At 46.7% G+C, this 19,164-nt stretch overlaps 1 protein-coding gene and 1 long non-coding RNA gene across 18 annotated transcripts in view; one reads left to right on the top strand and one right to left on the bottom strand.

The window, feature by feature from the left end:
• Nucleotides 1-3,127: 3,127 nt before the first annotated feature.
• LOC132219719 (uncharacterized) lies at nt 3,128-12,278 on the bottom strand. 8 transcript variants are annotated; one of them, XR_009449575.1, is made up of 5 exons: nt 6,414-8,048; nt 6,022-6,118; nt 4,899-4,997; nt 4,578-4,693; nt 3,128-3,977 (listed from the first exon to the last, which is right to left on the bottom strand). It is a non-coding gene; the product is annotated as an uncharacterized LOC132219719 (long non-coding RNA). The 8 variants fall into 8 exon arrangements; XR_009449579.1 differs by lacking the exons at nt 4,899-4,997; nt 6,022-6,118; nt 6,414-8,048 and adding exons at nt 8,067-8,256; nt 11,791-11,895; XR_009449576.1 differs by lacking the exon at nt 4,899-4,997 and having other exon boundaries at nt 6,414-8,046.
• Nucleotides 12,279-12,416: 138 nt separating this feature from the next.
• The window catches only part of ESRP1 (epithelial splicing regulatory protein 1), a 50,807-nt gene continuing 44,059 nt past the window's right edge, over nt 12,417-19,164 (top strand). For 5 of the 10 annotated variants that reach the window (XM_059672222.1, XM_059672218.1, XM_059672223.1 and 2 more), the window contains exons 1-4: nt 12,430-12,688; nt 13,186-13,314; nt 14,531-14,644; nt 17,423-17,537. In XM_059672222.1, coding sequence (XP_059528205.1) covers nt 12,557-12,688; nt 13,186-13,314; nt 14,531-14,644; nt 17,423-17,537 — 490 coding nt within the window. In that variant the 5' untranslated portion in view covers nt 12,430-12,556. Of the gene's footprint in view, nt 12,689-13,185; nt 13,315-14,530; nt 14,645-17,422; nt 17,538-19,164 lie in introns of all 10 variants that reach the window. The other 5 variants (XM_059672220.1, XM_059672219.1, XR_009449574.1 and 2 more) reach the window with 3 other exon arrangements.

Below are 19,164 nucleotides of genomic sequence, written 5' to 3'. Positions count from 1 at the left end.
CACAATAATACCATAGGAAGAAACTGGGTAAAGGGTAGATTTTCTCTGTTTAATTCCTTACAACTGCACATGAACCTGTAATTATCTCAATAAAATTTTCAATTTGAAAAACAATGAGTCAGAGTGTATCTCTGGCTCCTGGTTCTTGCCTGTGATTATTTACCTCCCCAGCGTGTGATGGAAAGAGATGTGGTCTTGTTCTTGGAATTGCCAGTTTGGCTCAATGCCCTTTAAGTTAGAGATGGGGGTGTATCCAAATTTGACTCTGGAAGGTATTATTATATCAGGCTAAAAAAATAGGTTCTCCAGAATAATTAAACTCCCCGTGTTTCATACATGGAGAGCCAGGACACCGTACATATGGGGCATTCCAACATTTTTATTTTCCTGAGCCAGCAATTTTAACACATACCCTGAGTTTTCCCTGACTTTCTGGGCTCAGCTTTTGATGGGGACAGTGTTTAAGGCTGGGAAAGAAGGGAACAGTAACAGAGCCTTAGGTCTGGGGGTAGGGCAATTAGAGTTGCTTGTGGGAATGGCAGAGTTCTCTAAGTAATTATTTGTGTGACAGAACCAGAAACTGAGGGTCGGCTTCTGACCAACAAAGCTGGTGCAGGATGCTCACCCATTCAGTACCTCAGTCTCGACTCGCCCTTTTCCTTCCTCTGTTCTCCTCCTGCCACTTAGCTTTACCTACCTCTCTCTCTCCACTCTCCCTACCCCATCTTCTTTTCCGTCTCTTCCTCTTGACTTTTATTTTTCTTTTTTTTGCTACATTGTTCTACTATGGCCACATTATAATTAATACACAATTTTAAAGTATTAACAAAAAAATAGCCCAGCTGGCGTGGCTTAGTGGTTGAGCATTGACCTATGAGCCAGAAGGTCATCATTGGATTCCCAGTCAGGGCACATGCCTGGGCTGCAGGCTCGATCCCCAGTGTGGGGCGTGCAGGAGGCAGCCGATCAATGATTCTCTCTCCTCATTGATGTTTCTATCTCTCCCTCTCTCTTCCTCTCCGAAATCAATAAAAATTTTAAAAATTAAAAGAGAAAAAAGCAAGACAGTCACTACAGCCTAGTGAGGTTGTTGCTGTAAGGTCACAGAACTGCAGCTCTAGTCCAGAGCAGGCTCCACCATGAAACTGCTTCCTGCTGCAGGAGTGCGTTGTGGGGGTAAGAAAACCTGAGTTGCGGTCTGGGCTCCCCCACTAACTTGCCACCTGACCTGAAGCAGCTTGTTGCCTCACCTAGGAAAGAAAAGGAAAGGACTCAGATTTCCCTGTCGAAAGTCACTTTCAGTTTTGTCTGAGTCTAGAGAAACAAGTCTTTCAGGCCAGGGGTGGTGGAATGCTGGAAAAAGACGGGCCAATCTTGATGGAGAATGAGAAGTTAGGTCACTTCACTTGGCATCTTTCCTGGAGGCTCGGTATTCTTATGGGCCAGGAAGTTATCATCAAACCATGCGTCATCAACCCAAGGCGGCTCTGCAGGCCGACGCTGTAATTATCCTTCCCCCTTAATAGCAAGCAAGAACTGTAGGTGCTGGACCACAGAGGAGGGGCAGTTCATCAGGAGAGGAGGAGGGATCTGACCAGTGCAGAGTGACTGTCAAACTAGGAAGGGAGATGATTCCTTTCATGCATCCAGGCAAAGGTTTGCAATGGGTGACTTAATGGCAGGGAGAAGGCTCTCTTTAGGGACTAAGTGAAGAGCAGAAAATGTAAATAGAGTGGAAAACAATGAAGAAAGAGAAATTGCTCTTCCCAAGACTGATTCCCATGGCAATAATAATAATACCGTAATTCTAGGTCCTAACAGGTTGGGTTCAAAGTAGAGGAGGAGTTTACCTTTGGGGAGGGAGGAATATACACACGTTTATGGTGCTTAGTACTTGGGCCAGCACTTTCAAGGGTGTTCTCTCATGTAATCTTCACAGCAGATGAAATAATCTACAAAATATTAATACCCCCATTTTATACCTCAGGAAACCGAGGCTCGGGGAGGTTAAATCACAAAGTAGCATGTTGGGCGGAACCAGTATTAAAGCTGGGCTCGTCTGAGTTCTTTTTAGCAGCTTCTGAGCCACCACTTATTCTGAAATCTCTCGCCTCGCCACTGACCGTACACTAATGACGGCTCTAAGAATGCTCTAGTATCTGGCAATGGGCAGGAAGCTTGGTCTTGATTTTGAGTCAGAAAAATCCTGAATTTGAATCTGCCTCTGCTAAGTCTGTGCCTATGGGCAAGATACAAAACCTTAAACCTCAATATTCATGTCTTTAAAGTGCCTCACCCCCAGATCTAAGGCTCTATGACTGTTCCATTCTTTCCCAACCTTAATTTCCTCTAACTGTTGACTTAACAGCATCGGAAATGTCTTATGTTTTTGTTGTTTAGAAAGCTGATGATACTGTGATCTGGATTTGCTTCTTGATGGCAGCCAGTTAATAAAATTGATAATAAGCACAGTGATGGTTTATTAAAATTTTAAAAAGAGAAAACCTAACAGTTCTTGGCTGCCTTATTGTTTATGCACAGACAGAGGCAGCTGCCCCTACGAAGTCAGACCTTCCTGTTTCAGTAGGGCTATTAGGAAAAAACATCCAATTAGAAGTAACAGCTAGGCTCCCAAGCTGGCTTTTCAGCTTACTAGCAATGTGAACTTGAAGGAATCATTTAACCTACCCAAATCTCACTAGTCTCATCGGCAAAATGAAGATAATACTTGCCCTACCCTTCTTCTTTTTAACAGATTTGAGTATCAAGTGGAACAGTGCACATGAAATCCTTGAATACCGCATAGTTCTATTATATTCCAATGCCAGACAGTATTCTCACACATTTACTAGGGCCTGGTTTGTAAGCTCTTTCTAAAAATAGTCAACTGATGGGTCTTTGGTGCCAATTCAAGGCCAACAGGAACCCCCACATTGTGGCATGGTGAAGAAGGAAGCTCTATTTAGTGCAAAACAGCTCAGTTGTAATACAACTACAGCACGACTGTGAGACAGCTCTGTGGCCAAGCAGCTCTGAGGCCAGGCTCCTCCCCAACCAGACAGCTCTGTTCCATGCTGGTCTGCTCCAGAAAAACAAAACAAAACAAAACAAAACAAACAACACAACAGCAGGGAACCACTCTTTAGTGAAAAGGGAAAGTGCACCCTCAGAGAGGAGAGCTGACTTATATAGACAGAGGTCCCCGCCCTGTTCCCTGACTGGTCTGTCCTCATGCAAATGAAGACTCCAAATCCACACAGTTTGATTGGTCCGAAAGGCACTGTCCAGATAGCTCAGAGTGGAGTCACCTTGGTCAGTGAAGAAGCTGATTGGGATATAGGTGTGTAGCTCTGATTAAATGGGGAAAGCCTCAGTCCTACTGGCGGAAATAGGATTCCAGGAACTCCTTTATGAGGATTGGCTCAGCTGGCAGAAATACAGCGCAGGCAGGCAGTTCAGTGCAGACTTCTCCCTGAAGTGCAGTTTGTAAGGGAGGCCCCTGGGTAGGAATGGCTCCTAGGTTCTGGTGTTCTTTTGTTTGTTTTCAATTTGAGCCCAGGTAGCCACTGGGAGCCTTTTTTTTTGTAGGTATCTTCTTTCTTAGGGTCCACGCTACAAACAGTCCAATAGAAATCCTTCAACTCAACACTGGACACTACGACATATATTGAGAATTATTTGCTGCCATATCCAGTGCTGGTGCTATACCTGGCAAAAAGTAAGCGCTTGGTAAATATTTGTTGAATGAAGGAAAGCAGAAATGAAGCTGGGCAGGTAGCTGTGAGCGGGTTTGTGGCGTTAGAACTGTGTGAAAGGAGGGCAGAGTAATTGTGTGAATGAAGCATGAGGATCACCTTAGGCTTTTACAGTAGTATTTCCAGAGTGGACAGAGCCTGGTTGTGGCAGCCAAAGATGAAACTGTTTTCTTCCTGTTTTGTTCCAAATGGAGCAACCTCCCTTGTAGTTTCTTAACTAAACTGAGGAGATAGGAAAAGGCATAGGGGAGAATGGTTGACTCAGCATTTTGTCTGAAAATATTTTTAGTTAGCAAAAACACCATCAATTCACAACAATATTTAACAACAATAAAAAACGGAACAGCCCTGGCTGGGTAGTTCAGTTGGTTAGAGCATCGTACCAATAAGTCAAGGTTTGATCCCAGATCAGGGCACATAAAAGAAGCAAGCAATGAATGCATAAATAAGTGGAACAACAAATGGATCTCTCTCTCTCTCTCTCTCTCTCTCTCCCCCCCCCTCTCCCTCTCCCTCTCTCCGTAAAATCAATTTTAAAAAAATTTTAATGGCCCTAACCGGTTTGGCTCAGTGGATAGAGCATTGGCCTGTGGACTCAAGGGTCCCAGGTTCGATTCCGGTCAAGGGCATGTACCTTGGTTGCGGGCACATCCCCAGTGGGGGGCGTGCAGGAGGCAGCTGATCGATGTTTCTCTCTCATCGATGTTTCTAACTCTCTATCCCTCTCCCTTCCTCTCTGTAAAAAATCAATAAAATATATGTATTTAAAACAAATTTTTTTTAATGGAACGAAGAATAGTTAGTACCGACTTTACTACTCACATTTGGACTGCTTCTTTTCTTGTGTCTCTAGCCAGACAGGAATTACTGGCTGCTCAAACCGGGTGCTTTTTCTTCTCCAGGCCTCTGGCTCAGCCACCAATAATCTTTCCTGCCAACTGCCAAAGTCAAAAATGTCAATGAATTAATCACTGGCTCAACAAGTATTTATTGTGTTCATTTAGTATCGACAATGTGTAAGGACGAAGGGAGCAAACAGGCTAATTTTGGTAGAAGGAGAAATATATATAAAGGCATAACTGTAATGCTGCAAGATAGGTTCTTTTGTTATATAACAGTTTTATTGACATTTAATTCACATACCATAAAATTCATCTCTTTAGTGTCCACTTCAGTGGTTTTTTGTACATCAGACTTGTAAAACCAACATCACTATCTAAATTTAGAACATTTCATTTACTCCTGAAAGAAACGTTTATGTTCATTAGCAGAAATTCCCCGTTCCCCACTCCCTCCCGGGTCCTAACAACCGCGAGTCCACTTTCTGTCGCTACGGATTTGCCTGTTCTGGACATTTCATGTAAATACAATCATACAATATGTGGCCTTTTGTGACAGCTTCCTTCATTTCACATGTTTTCAAGTTTCATCCAGGTTGTAGTTTCTGTCAGTACTTCATTCCTTTATATAGCTGAATATTATGTTGTATGACTATAACACATTGCTGCAGTTAGATTCATGAGTCATTTTATTTTCTGTACAATAAATGGAAGTGGTCCCACTTAATTATTTTCCACATAACTATCCATTGTCCCAGCACCACTTTTTTTTTCTTCTTTAAATTCTTTATTAGTTAAGGAATTACAAATGTGTCCTCATCCCCCCCCCCCATTAACCCTCATCCACCCCCCCCCCCCACCCCCCACACACACTCATGCTCTCATCCCCCTGTTGTCCATGTCCATTGGTTTGGCTTATATGCATGCATACAAGTCCTTTGGTTGATCTCTTCCCCTTACCCCCACCCTCCCCTACTTTCCCTCTGGGGATTAATAGTCTGATCCCAGCACCACTTTTGAAAAGACCATGTTTTCCCTTTGACTGAGATATGGGGCCATCATAAAACTTATCTTCACTGACTCCAAATGGCTGTATCTGCCAAGTATATTATCTCAACAACACTTTAAATACTTCATACACAAAGCAGGGTGACAATGAGTTCCTGATCTTGGGGTTGCATTTTGCCAGAATAACAAAATTGTCCCTTTATCAGTCAAATGGATGGATGAGTAGGTATGTGACAGGTAAGCAGAGGAACATGAGAATAAAACAAAGCTTCTTAAACCTTTCTTTAAATACCCACTCCTGGCAATCCACCTTGACTTAAAAGAAAATGTTTGCACCCTGGCCAGTGTGGCTCAGTTGGTTAGAGCATCGGCCCACACACTGAGAGGTCTGGGGTTCGAGTCCTGGTCAGGGCACATACCCAGGTTGTGGGTTCAATCCCCAGTTGGGCACGTGCTGATCAGTGGTTCACTCTCACATAGATGTTCCTCTCTCTCTCCCCCTCTCTTTTCTTCACTCTAAAAAAAAAAAAAAATCAGCCCTAACCGGTTGGCTCAGTGGATAGAGCGTCGGCCTGCTGACTCAAGGGTCCCAGGTTCGATTCCGGTCAAGGGCATGTACCTTGGTTGCAGGCACATCCCCAGTGGGGGGTGTGCAGGAGACAGCTGATCGATGTTTCTAATTCTCTATTCCTCTCCCTTCCTCTCTGTAAAAAATCAATAAAATATATTTTTAAAAAATCAGACTAGATTAGAAAATGGTGGTACAACTACACAATGGAATACTACGCTGCTGTAAAAAAGGAATCCTTACCATCTGCAACAGCATGGATGGAACTGGAGAGCATTATGCTAAGTGAAATAAGCCAGTCAGAGAAAGATATCACATAATCTCACTCATTTGTAGAATATAATGAACTGAACATCAAACTGATGAACAAAAATAGATACAGAGACAAAGAAGCATCAAACAGACTGTCAAACTTTAGTGGGAAGGTAGGGGAGGGTGGGGCGGGGGGGGGGTAAGTGATCAACCAAAGGACTTGTATGCATGCATATAAGCATAAGCAATGGACACAGACACTAGGGAGGTGAGGGCATTTGCCAAGGGTTGGGGGAGGCTGGCAGGAGGTCAATGGGGGAAAAAGGCAACATATGTAGCACTATTTGTAATACTTTAAATAATAAAAGAAAAATAAAGTTCCTCATGAGCTATTAACCTAAAAAAAAAATCAATAATAGATAAGGTTTGCTATTGTGCTTCCCTCTCTGACTGGATTTTGGGAGAGGCAGGTAACTATTCCTCAGCAAAAGGCATGAGGCCAGAAGTAAGGAGGACCAATTCCCCTGGGTAGCCTCATTTCCCTGGATGCCCAGTTAAATAGATAGGTTCTGTGGTCCCCAAGTAGAAGGCTTATCTTGTCCAGATTCATGGTGGATTTCCCTGTGACACATGGTCAGTAAAGTCTTGTTTAAAGGTGTCCATCTGCCTTGACGGGGTCTTTAGTCTAAGCTGAGGTCAGAGGGCTAATGGCTTTTGTGGTTGTTGTCTGGAGAGTCCCCATCCTACATGGAGATTTCCCTTGAGCTGCAATTTTTGACCTTTTTCATTTCCTGGCACATATCAACTAACTACTAAAATTCTGTAGCACGCCAAAACTTACATATATTTTTTCTAATCTGACCAAAAAGTAGGTATAATTTTGATTCCTTCACACCTATGACGATCGTAGTGTTGGCTGGTGTCTTTTATTTCACAGTCTATGGGAAAAGAGGCCAGGCTCCCAGACTAAATAATCAGGTATGGCATGTTTTAAAAATTCTTGTGGCACACTGATTAAGATCGCTGCTCTTGAGTAGTAACTTTCCTGGTTTTCAGGTTTGTTTTCTTCAAGGAAAACGTTTCTTTATACATATCCTCTGCCCTTAAAGTGCACATTATCATCATCCCCACTTTTACAGGTGAGAAACTGAGGCCTTGTGAGGTTAAAGCACATACCCAAGGCCGCGAGGTAGTAAATGGCAGGGCTGATTAATAAACCCATACTTTGTCCACACAGACTGTCTATAATAATTGCTATAATAAAAGTTCAGACCGGTAATTTGTTTAAATATGTAATGCACAGAGTAATTAATAGAAAACTATATTGTATTTCGTTATCTTGACCATCACCTCTCCCTACTACCTCACTTCAAAGAAGATGGACTTATCCAGAGACTATAACATGTGATCTCTCTTACAACTACATCTAATACAAATAACTAAGAAATATCAATGGCTTGTGGCAGCCTCACAATTTTATTTTTAAAATTGTATTTTAAAAAACAAATATAACCTACATACCAGAATTGTCCACCCTTTTAAAGAATACAATTCAGTGGTTTTTAGTATTTTACATTTGTAAAAACCAACACCACTATCTAATTAGAGAACATTTTGATTCACTTCTGAAGCCTCTTTTCTTACAGGTACAAGAGAACTCCAAGAAAGATGGAGATCCCAAACACAACTGGAGCCAGCAAGTGTAGTGCTGCTACTGTAGTCATCAAAAGGAAACTGCATTGCAAGTAGTACGAATATGACATATACAGCCATGGCCGGAGTGCTAGGTTGATTAGAGTGTCATCCCAATATGCCAAGGTTGCAGGTTGGATTCCTGGTCAGGACACATAAATGCACATATATATGTATACTTTATCAGAATCATTCGGAAGTGTCATAGACATGATTCTCCCTTATTCCTGTCAACTTTATCAGAATCATTCGAAGGTGTTACAGACATGATTCTCCGTTATTCTTAAATGCTGGGTACTTCCTAAAACAAAGGACAGTCTCCAGACAAACCACAATATTACAAAATCAGGAAATTAACACTGATATAATACTGTTTTTAATCTACAGACCTTATTCAATTTTTTTTCTATTGTCCCAATTAACAGGTACAATATTGTTATTTGATATACAGACCTTATTAAAATAGTTTTCTTTTGTCCCAATAATGTTCTTTAAAGCAAGAAAAGATTCAAAAAAAAAAAAGGATTTCTGGTCCAGGATCCATATTTAATAAATTCCTTTAATCTGGAATAGTTCTTCAGTCTTTCTCATTCATGACCTTTATAGTTTTAAGAATATAAGCTAGTTACTTTTCAGCCTGCCTAAGAAGGAAGAGGAGGAGCAGGAGGAGAAGGAGGAGGAGGAGGAGGAAGAGGAAAAGAAGGGAAGATTCTAACTTATTCTGGAAGTTTTAAAGGTGGTTTCCAGTGAAGACTATAGGTAAAGTGAGCTCCTCTTCTCAAGGTTCCTCTCAGCCAACTCATACTGATTATTCTAATATGCATTAGAATTATTTACAGGCCAGAGGCCCGGTGCACGAAATTTGTGCACTGGGGGGTGGGGGGGGTTCCCTCAGCCTGGCCTATGCCTAGTCCAGGAGCCCCCGGACATCCTTAGTGCTGCTGCAGAGGTGGGAGAGGCTCCCCCCACCACCACTGGGCTCACCAGCCTGAGCCTGGCTCAGGGCTTCTGGCTAAGCGGCACTCTTCCTGTGGGAGCACAATGACCACCAGGGGGCAGCTCCTGCATTGAGCATCTGCCCCCTGGTGGTCAGTGCACATCATAGCGACTAGTCATTCCGCCATTTGGTCGATTTGCATATTGGCCTTTTGTTACATGGGATGGGATAGACAATGAAACATTTTGTATTCAGAATGGATCTACTTGTACTACATCAGATTTTGTTCTTGGCATTCCTGCATCTTACAAGAGTTGAATTTTTTCAAAGTAGGGTTGTGTCAAAGAATTACCACCTACTCTCTTTTAGTCCTTGAGAATTAGATTACCTGCAGACTCCCATTTTCGGAAGCTCACCTTCAGTAGCTGAACTATGGCCTAAATCAGGAGACAAGAGCTGCAAAATGGATGGGTGTTCTTCCTTAAAATCATTCAATAGATATTTGTTGAGACCTGACCAGGCAATTCAGTTAGAGCGCTGTCTCAATAGCCGGGGTTTTGGGTCCCCGGGTCAGGGCACATATAAGAATCAACCAATGAGCCCTAACCGGTTTGGCTCAGTGGATAGAGCATCAGCCTGCAGACTCAAGGGTCCCAGGTTCGATTCCGGTCAGGGGCATGTACCTTGGTTGTGGGCACATCCCCATTGGGGATTGTGCAGGAGGCAGCTGAGCAATGTTTCTAACTTTCTATCCCTCTCCCTTCCTCTGTAAAAAAATCAATAAAATATATTTTAAAAAAAAAAGAATCAACTAATGAGTGGATAACGATGACTCTCTCTCTCTCCCTCCCTCCCTTTCAATAAATAAAATTAAAAAAAAAAAACATTTGTTGAGTGCCCAGTATATGTCAGGCTCTGTTCCAAGCCCTGGGAATACCTTCGAGAACAGAAGAAAACAAATCAAAAGCCTTATCCTTGTAATCTAGTTGGGCAAATTAAAATTTAAATGAGCAGAATCAGAAACCCAGGCTCTGGCTTCCTTAAACAGGAAGAAGGCAAACCTCGGTGAAAGGAGGGAGCCCGGAGATTGGATTCTAACATGGACAGCCCTGCGGAATCCCTGGCAGGCCTGCTGATAATAAAGCTCAGTTTCTCCCCACGCCCTTTCCAAACGGTTAATCGGAACACAAAGGCCTGCGAGGAGGAGCGGGGCAGGATTACTGAGCTTTCTAACCACTTTCTCAGCCACACGTGCGGCGCGGAGTGGGACCTCCGGGCTGCGTGGCACGCACTGGGGTGCGCCCCGCCAGGCTGCCAACCGGCGCGCACCCCTCCCGGGCGGCACCTCCCGGCCCAGGTAGGGCCCAGCACCTGGGAACCGAGCGCCCAGCAAACCCGGCGGGGAGGCGGCTCGGGGGAACCGGCTCCTCCGGGCGGCCTCACCCACTGCAATGCAATCTGGGTGGTTTTCCCAGGTCCCTCCCTGCCTCGCCCCGCGCCCAGTCCCAGCCCCCGCGGCGCCTGCGGGCCCCCGAGGGTGGCTCCGAGGTTCGGGGATGAGGCGGGGACCCTCTCGGACCCCGCACCCCGCAGTCCGGGAGGTGGTAGCACACGCCGCAGCCTGAACTGCAGGCGCGCGTGGGACTGAGTCACCTCCCCGGCCTCCGCCCGCACTCGGGGGGCGGGAGCAGCTCCCCGCGCCGCGGGAGGCAATGTCGGCCCCCGCAGCCTCGCAGCTAGGAAACGCGGCGGCTCCGTCCGGCTCCCGAACCCACCGCCCGCCTTCCTCCCGAGGCGCCAACCCCCTCTGCCCTCCCGCCGCGCCACCTCCCCGTCGGTTCAGCCCGACAGCCAGCTCCCCCGGGCTGGCGTCCTGCAGGGGGGTTTCCCGTGGCGATAGGTGTGCGGTTCCTGACTTTCTATCATGAATATGAAGAGCCCAGGCACCTGGACTCGGAATAGTAATACTCCAGACGGAATCGTGTTCCCCGAAATAGACCAGTCGGAAACCTACAACTCGAGGAAACTTCACCGCCAGGGCTTTCCTCTCCAAAATGTCAACAGGACCCACCGCAGCGCCCCCCGACGTGGTGGTGGGCGCGCAGCCCCCGGGCCAGACCTCGCCGAGCGAGAGCAGGGGCCGCGCTGGGGACCTGCCCCAGCCCCGCAGGGACACGGGCCAAGGTGTAGAGGGCGCGGGGTCCGCGGGGAACCGAGGGGAGGCTGGTGCCTCGGTCCTCCCGGTGGCGGCAACTTATTTAGGACGCGGGGCCAATCCAGGCAGCGGCCCCTGCCCCGCGGGAGGTTTCCGCCCGGAGCCGGCAGCCAGAACCTCACAGGACGTGGCAAGCACGGGAGTAGCCGGGAGGAAAGGTGATGGGGTCCGCGGTGCCTGCACGTCCTCCCGGGGGACCCCCTGCCGCCCGGCGCGCAGCGACTGCTTCTCGGAGCGTCACCGAGAGGCTGGCCGTCCGGGCCGGGAGCGCGGCGCGCTCACTCCCGAAGGCGGGCAGCACCTGGGGTTCGGGGGAGCCGGCGCCGGCCTCCAGCTGGAGGGGACGGGCCGCGGGTCCCGCTGTTTGCACGGCAAGGTGTGCTGGGCGTGGGAGCGGCTGTTCCGGGGCCTGGCACGGCCCCGCCACCTCCCGGCTGCCGTTGGCGGTCCCTCCCTCCGCCCTCCCTCCGCGCTTCGCCCTCCCCGGGCACCGCGCCCCGGGCAGCCCCGCACCCGGGCTTCACCTCTGACCTCCTTTCGCCTCCCCGCGCCGGTCCTCCTCCGGCTTCGTTCCCCACGGCCGGCATGTCTCCAACCCCCTACACCTCTCGGTTACCTCCAAAGGCGTGACCCCCGCCAAACCCCCGCGCCCTTTCCCCCTCACCCTTTTCCCTTCGGGCCTCAGCTCTCCTCTGGGTGGCCACAGCCTCTTCCCGCCCTGCGTGTCTCCCCCACCCCCCCGCCCCCCGCCCTTCCCGGCCGCCCCTCTCCATTCATCCAGCCATTGTCTCCCGCCCCCTCCTCCTCCTTTTCCCCAGGCGGCCTCCTCCCCCACCGCTGCCACGTCGTGGTTTGAAGGAGCCAATAGGCCGGCGCCGCCAGGTGTCTCTTACCTGCACCACGTGGGGGAGGGGGAAGGGGCGGGCAGGTAGGGCCACATCCCAAAACAGAAAAGCTTTCAGCCATTGCGCGCGCCTCCCGGGGGTGCAGCCCGGCTCGAGGCTCTTTGCATAGACGCACCGGCAGCTGAATACAAAAAGGGCAGGTCGGCGGCGCCCTCCTTCCCGCCCCCCTTCCTGCCCAGGGCGTGGAGCGCTGGCCAGGTGTCGGCTGGGGTGGCTGGTTACCGCCTTTTGCTCCGGCTGCGGCGAGAGGAGGAGGTGGCGGGGGGTGGGGTGGGCGCACTTTCCTTTTCTTTCTGGAGCGGTGCTAGCGCCGGGCCACCCGTCCTCTCTCCTGCGCCGCCTCGCCGCCGCCCGACCCCCCTTCTCCCCCTCCCCACCTCTCGTCATGACGGCGTCTCCGGACTACTTGGTGGTGCTTTTTGGAATCACTGCTGGGGCCACGGGGGCCAAGCTGGGCTCGGATGAGAAGGAGCTGATCCTGCTGTTATGGAAAGTCGTGGATCTGGCCAACAAGAAGGTAGGTTCCCCCAGCGCCTGCCCAGACGGCGGGAGCGGGGCCAGAAGTTGGCGGCGGCGGTGGGGGGAGCCCAGGTCGGTAAACAAGCGCCCTCGTTTGTTCACCGGTGAGGCGGGACCTGGGGCCTAGAGAACCCGGGGGGGAACCGAATTCGTTGGCCAACAGCCGGGGAGCTGTTTCTGCACCTTCCCCCCTACCCCCCATACCTGGCGCAGGTGGGGAGGCCGGGCGCGGGACGCCCCGCGGAGCCCCGTGGAACCCCCCCGGGGTCCCCGGTCCCGGTGGGGATGGGGGTGGGGTCGGAAGCTGGGCCGCGCCGACCTCGCCGCCTCCGGAGTCGCGGGCGACACGTGAGCTCTGGTTCCGGCGGCCGGACCCCTCCGGAGGCGCGGGCCGCCCCGGGGGGGAGCGGGAGGGGGGAGAGGGGCAAAGGCCCCCGCATGGAAGAAGGGGGACACTGACTCCCGCGTCTTGGCCCCCCGCCTCCCTCCCCCGAGGTGGGACAGTTGCACGAAGTCATGGTGAGACCGGACCAGTTGGAGCTGACGGAGGATTGCAAGGAAGAAACGAAGATCGACGCCGAAAGCCTGTCCTCGGCGCCGCAGCTGGACCAAGCCCTCCGACAGGTGACAGCCCCGGCCGGGGGCCCCGCCCGCCCCCCGTCCCGCCGCCCAGGTGTCCGGGGCAGCGGGCCCGGCCGGACCGGCCCCCCACGCCCTCGCCCGGCGGTCCCCGCGCGTTCCCGGGGCGGAGGGGCCGGCCGCGTGGGTGGGGATCCAGCCGGGGGCCCGGGGCGGACCTTTGGGGAGCAGGTCGCTGTTCCTCTTCCCCCGGACCCTTCGGGGTCTTGGGCCAGAACTCGCTGGCTTTCCAGCTGCTTCCCGAGTCCAGCTGCTGGGCCCGAGAATCGGCCGGGTTTTACCCATCGGGGGATGAACGGGGTTTGAATTCTAGCGCCCCCACCCCCCGGCCCAGACCCCCGACGTCCCTGCCCGCTGCAGGGGTTTGGGCCTGCGCCTCAGCCCGGGGTCAGGGGGCGCTGTGGTGTCCACCCGGGGGCCCGCCCCGGTGCCTGGGTGCAGGATTCTGAGCTCCCAAGGGCTCGATTCCGGTTCCATGATTGCTTCTGCGGTGGCCTTGGTCCGAGCGCCGCGCCGGGGAGGGTTGGCGGGCCCGGACGTGCGGGGGTGCCTCTTGGGCCACCGAAAAGAGGTGGAATCGGTCCCCTTCTTGGAATCGAGGTGACCTAACCCCCAGCTGCTGCGGGGTCCTGACCTGCTAGGGGTTGGGAGGCGGGGCCGAACACCTGTGCACAGGTGCGAGTCCGATGCCCTCCTGGCGGGTTGCCCATGATAAAAGGCGAAAGTCATCATTTCTGAGGGGTGTTTCAGGAAGCGTGTGACCCGACTTTCCAGAGGTCTGTATAGACATCCACCCACATTGCCCAACTGGCATCTTCCTTAAGCCTAGAACAGCCAACCATTAAAAAAAAAAAAAAAAACACCAGGGAATGATGTAATCTGAAGGCAATCTGCTGATGAAACGAGACCTCTGATTTAAAAGTCTTGGCTTTTTCGCAGACACAGAAAGGGGGTACGGACGGATGGTAGGGTGCATGTACTGAATTCTCCCTCGGTGAGGTTGATTGGAAAGCGTTCCTATTTAAGGAAGCTGGGCAGTTTGTGGGAACCTGGTCTTCCTAAAGTTGCCCCCCCCCCCGCCCCCCGCGGTGTCCCTTTCCGCAGCAGGCAGTTCGATTTTCTCTGTTTATCGCCAAGTGGGGCCACTTTGCAGAGTTTGTAAATCCTGCATCAATTGCATCATGTGTCTTGTTCTTTTCAGTTTAACCAGTCAGTGAGCAATGAACTAAATATTGGGGTAGGAACCTCTTTCTGTCTCTGTACTGATGGGCAGCTTCATGTCAGGCAAATCCTGCATCCGGAGGCTTCCAAGAAGGTAAGAGTGCTGGCTGGTGACTGGAGGTTTTTGTTGTTGTTGTTTTTAATGGTTTACCCAATTTTCTCGATTTTTAAGAGATGCATTATGGGGAGTCATTGTTGCAACTGTTAAAATGTTACATAGCGTGTGATGTATATTTTACCACAAGACAAAATTCACAGCACTTTCATAGAGGCGTTTGAGATCGCAGTAATTTTTAGAGATAAAGTTTGGTGACTTAATAAAAGTTTTAGTTTTGTTTATGTTAAGTTTCTGAAATGTTTGACAGTCTCTCTTTTCTAATGCATATTAGCTACACTTTTGACACTTAAAACTACAAGTAAGAGAGAACTGTATTTTAATACTCTGTAATATTCCCATCTACATGAAAATTGGTTTATCTTAGGAAGGAAGAGGCAAAGGAAAAAAAGTCCAATTAAACTTTTTAAGTTAGATGTCTCATAATTTCATTCAGAAGCTTGCACTTCAAAAGTAAGACTTTACCATATAACCAGTAAAACATTAATTGTCGTATAGTGAGCTTTCTCTGACTTAAAGTAAATGTTCAAAACTGATTGGATCCTGTGTCAAAATAATAGTGTCAGCCCCATTTTTCACCTTTGCTTATCTTTCTGATAATGGAAGAGAGTATGGGGTGCCAAAAGTACAATCTTATTGTAGATATAATGTGGTTTCTCTCCCCGGGAAGAATGAGGGTTTGGGCATAGATAGCAGACCCAGTGTCGCCAATCTTTGCTAATATAGTTCATCTGATCAACTTAATTAGCTTGAGCTCTAACTTGAAAGGATGGAAGTAATATGTTTTTAGGGAAACTGTACGAGGCAATTCTTGCAATGAAAGGTTTAGACGGACAGTTGATGTTGCAACTGAGTAGTCAGTGCAGATCTTCCTTTTTACTCCAGTAGGGAAAAGGGAAGAAATGCATGTACAGTGATAATTTTTAAAGTTTGAAGGAGAAACTCAAGTTCCTATATCTTGAGGATTGAGAGAAGCACTCCCTTTGTAGCAACCTTAGTAATTATTGGATTAGAAGGGGGAAGTATTTTTTGTTAATTAAATGCTAGACCAATTGCTATACCCTTGATCCAGAGATAGACATATTTGAGGATTCTCACCCCCCTAGCCCCCCCCACCCCGAAACTCATATGAGGTAGGATAAAGCTTAATCCTTTCCCTGTTGGGCTGAAGAGAAACAGCTGTTTTTCTTATTTTAGATAGGCTGTCTTGGATATGGGAAAACCTCCAGAGAAAAAGAGACATTTTCCTGAGTCACTTGTATTAGGATTTTGATTAAAGAAAACAGAAACAATTAATTTAGTATAATAAAACAATTTAGTATCATAATGAACGTTATTCTATTCGTTAAGGAAAAGTAGAGAAAATGGTAAAACATAAAAGTAAATATTCCTGCCACTCAGAATATATTAAAGTATTTTTCTCTAATATGAACATATCTGGATATATTCTTAAAGATTTTTGTAAAGAAAAAAAAGCTTCATTTTTACAAGGAGCATTCACACTGCACAAACCTTTTAGCCTACTTTATAATTTAACAATATGAATGTCTTCTGTAAGTACTAAATAAAATACTCAGCATTTTAAATGGATGCAACTATTTAAACCGATATTTTATGTTAAATATGGGCGTTATTGTCGTTAATAGTAGCTTTTAAGTGAGCATTTTTGTAAGCAATTGTGAGGATTCATGATTCTTTTGGTAACTATTTTGAAAACTGTCCATAATACAGTGATATAACCCTATTTCAAATATAGTAGGAGCAGGTTACATGTAATAGAATCCAAAAAAGGAAAGTTATATTGAAACATTCATTATGGCATAAATGTTAGGGGTTACAAACATTAAAAGTCTTTATTTCCTTGATTTTCTAATTTACAAATGAGAAATTCCCTATAAGTAAACACAATGAGAGGTTTTCAAAATTTTAAGAAAAAATCTAAATTCAGTTTTAAAAAAATCTTCAAAAGTTATTCAATGAGGGTCCCCTGGGGTGGGGGCGGGGGCGGGGGGGGGGGGCTGAGAAGAAAAGAAACAATAGTGTAATATTTGTCCTGACAGCTGCTTTGTATGATAATCCTATGAGTGGTACCTAAGAATAGCAGGTAACTATATCTCAGTTGCCTTTGAGATTTATGGTATCTTTTAAGTCTAATTTGACTTCTCAGGTATAGCCAGAATAATGGTCAGGAAAACTAATGTGGCACTGTAATTTGGCACAAAAATAATTCTTTTCAAGTAATCAGGAATTCACTATCTTAATGTGATTTTGGTACAGAAAATATGCATTATTAGAACCTAGTATTTAAAACTACGTTTTCTAACTGAATCCTGTATTTAGGTATATATACATTGTGAACATACGCATTTTTAGGAGAACTGAAGGCTGGTTTGCTGCTGAAAATACAAGTGGACTAAAATGATTCCAAGTTGCAAAAGAGTGTAATTTTATCAAACAGAATTTATATTTTGTATTTTATATAAAATACAACAGCCCAAATGTATTACAGCATTAGAAGTGTTTTTGAATGGAATGAATAATGGAACATAAGCATTATAATCCATTGCCTTAACCTAAGATGAATTTTCCCATGAGACTTGTATATACGATACAATACTATAACAGAAAATAAAAACACCCTAACATTCAATTTAAAAAAATTGTGGTAAAATATACTCAATCCTTAGATTTATAGTTATTAGGGAAACAGTAACCTAAATTCATCTAGTTAACAATGTATACCTTGTCCTTCCTCAGAATGTATTATTGCCTGAATGCTTCTATTCCTTTTTTGATCTTCGAAAAGAATTCAAGAAGTGTTGCCCTGGCTCACCTGATATTGATAAACTGGATGTTGCAGCAATGACAGAGTGTATCCTTTAAGTGTTACCCAAATATCATTTGAAAGGATAGCTGCAGGGAAAAAATGGCAACGCAAAAGAAAAAAAACCATTAAAACATTTTTAACTTTATCAGTGTATGGATGACAATGGCCTGTCCTAAACTTGTCTATGTGCTATGAGAACTAGCGCAATTATAGGCATCTTTTAAAGTATTTATAATTTGCTGAATTTTGATAGTGATTTAGTTAGACGAATTTTTGTGAGTTGAACACATCTAGAGTAAAATAGAGTTTCATATTATGGGAGTAGCTTGGGTCTTCTTGGTGGTTGATGAATTGAAGAATGTGAAGACTTAATTTCTTTGATGCCAATTCCAAGGCCACTTGTTCTTGACTATCTTGAGCAACTCCACTAGAGCAATAAGCCATCTTTTGAGATAAAGTGAGGTTGTTGTTTTTTTACCCCCAAATTTTGTATTACCAAGGTGTAGTGTATCTAATGCATTATGTCTTTAAAAGTAAATCTAATAATCACAAGTCTTATAATCATGAATGACCCATCATCTTTAATCCGGTAACTCTTTAAAGTGCTAATTAATAAGCAGTCATGTGCTAACATATCATGGAATACTGAGTAATAGAAGGGTTAGGTGACACGCCCAAAGCCACTATGAGAATTGTCATTTCGTTGGGTTCATGCTGCTTTCAGGAAGTTGTGGGTTATAGATGTTTCTTCTTAAGCTTTCTCATTCTTTTTCAGGAGCTAAAGCCTGGCTTTGTGTTTCTTTTCTTAATCCAAAGCCTGGTTTTGTTTTTTTAAAATATATTTTTATTGAGTTCAGACAGGAAGGGAGAGGGAGAGGGAGATAGAAACATCAATGATGAGAGAGAATCATTAATCCGCTGCCTCCCGCATGCCTCCACTGGGGATCAAGCCCGTAACCTGGGCATGTGCCCTGACCAGGAATCGTTTTGGTTCATAGGTCAATGCTCAAATACTGAGCCATGCTGGCCGGGCTAAAGCCTGGTTTTTTAATTTATTTTAACATTTCTTTTCTTGATTGACAAAGGTTTGCGTATTTTTCCTAAGCACTTGTAAGTGTCAAACTGTAAATTTTATTTGCCTTCTTCCTAGAAGCAGTTAGCTTTAGTTTTGGTTTAGCTGGTTAGTAGCTAGTTGTTGGTTAGCCAGTTTAGTTCCCAGTGGAGCTGGGAGAAGGGTGGAATAAGCACATTTTGCGAGAATTCTTTGTAAGAATTTCATTAGAAAGTTGGGACAGCAGAAAAATTCTTACTTTTTGTTCTGTTGGTTTGAATGCTTGTATTTGTTAACTCCGGCTGCCATAACAAATACCATAGACAGGTGACTTAACACAATTCTGGGGTCTGGGAAGCCTGAGATCAGGAGGCCAGTTTCTGGTGAGGGCTCTTCCTACCTCCTCACTGTGTTTCACATGGGTGGGGGGAGCAGAGGGGGAAATATTTCTTTTTCTCTGTAAGGCCACAGATCTAACAAATGAAGGCCCCTTCCTTATGGCCTTAACTGCCTCCTGAATACTTGGTCTCCAGATACAGTCACATTGGGGGTTAGAGCATCAACATAGAAATTTTGGGGAGGTACACAGTTCAGTCCATAGCAAATGCTAACCTGTCTGAT

This window comes from Myotis daubentonii, chromosome 17 (genome assembly GCF_963259705.1).
Source record: "Myotis daubentonii chromosome 17, mMyoDau2.1, whole genome shotgun sequence".
Lineage (NCBI taxonomy): Eukaryota > Metazoa > Chordata > Mammalia > Chiroptera > Vespertilionidae > Myotis > Myotis daubentonii.
This window is presented reverse-complemented; position numbering and strand designations above follow the sequence as displayed.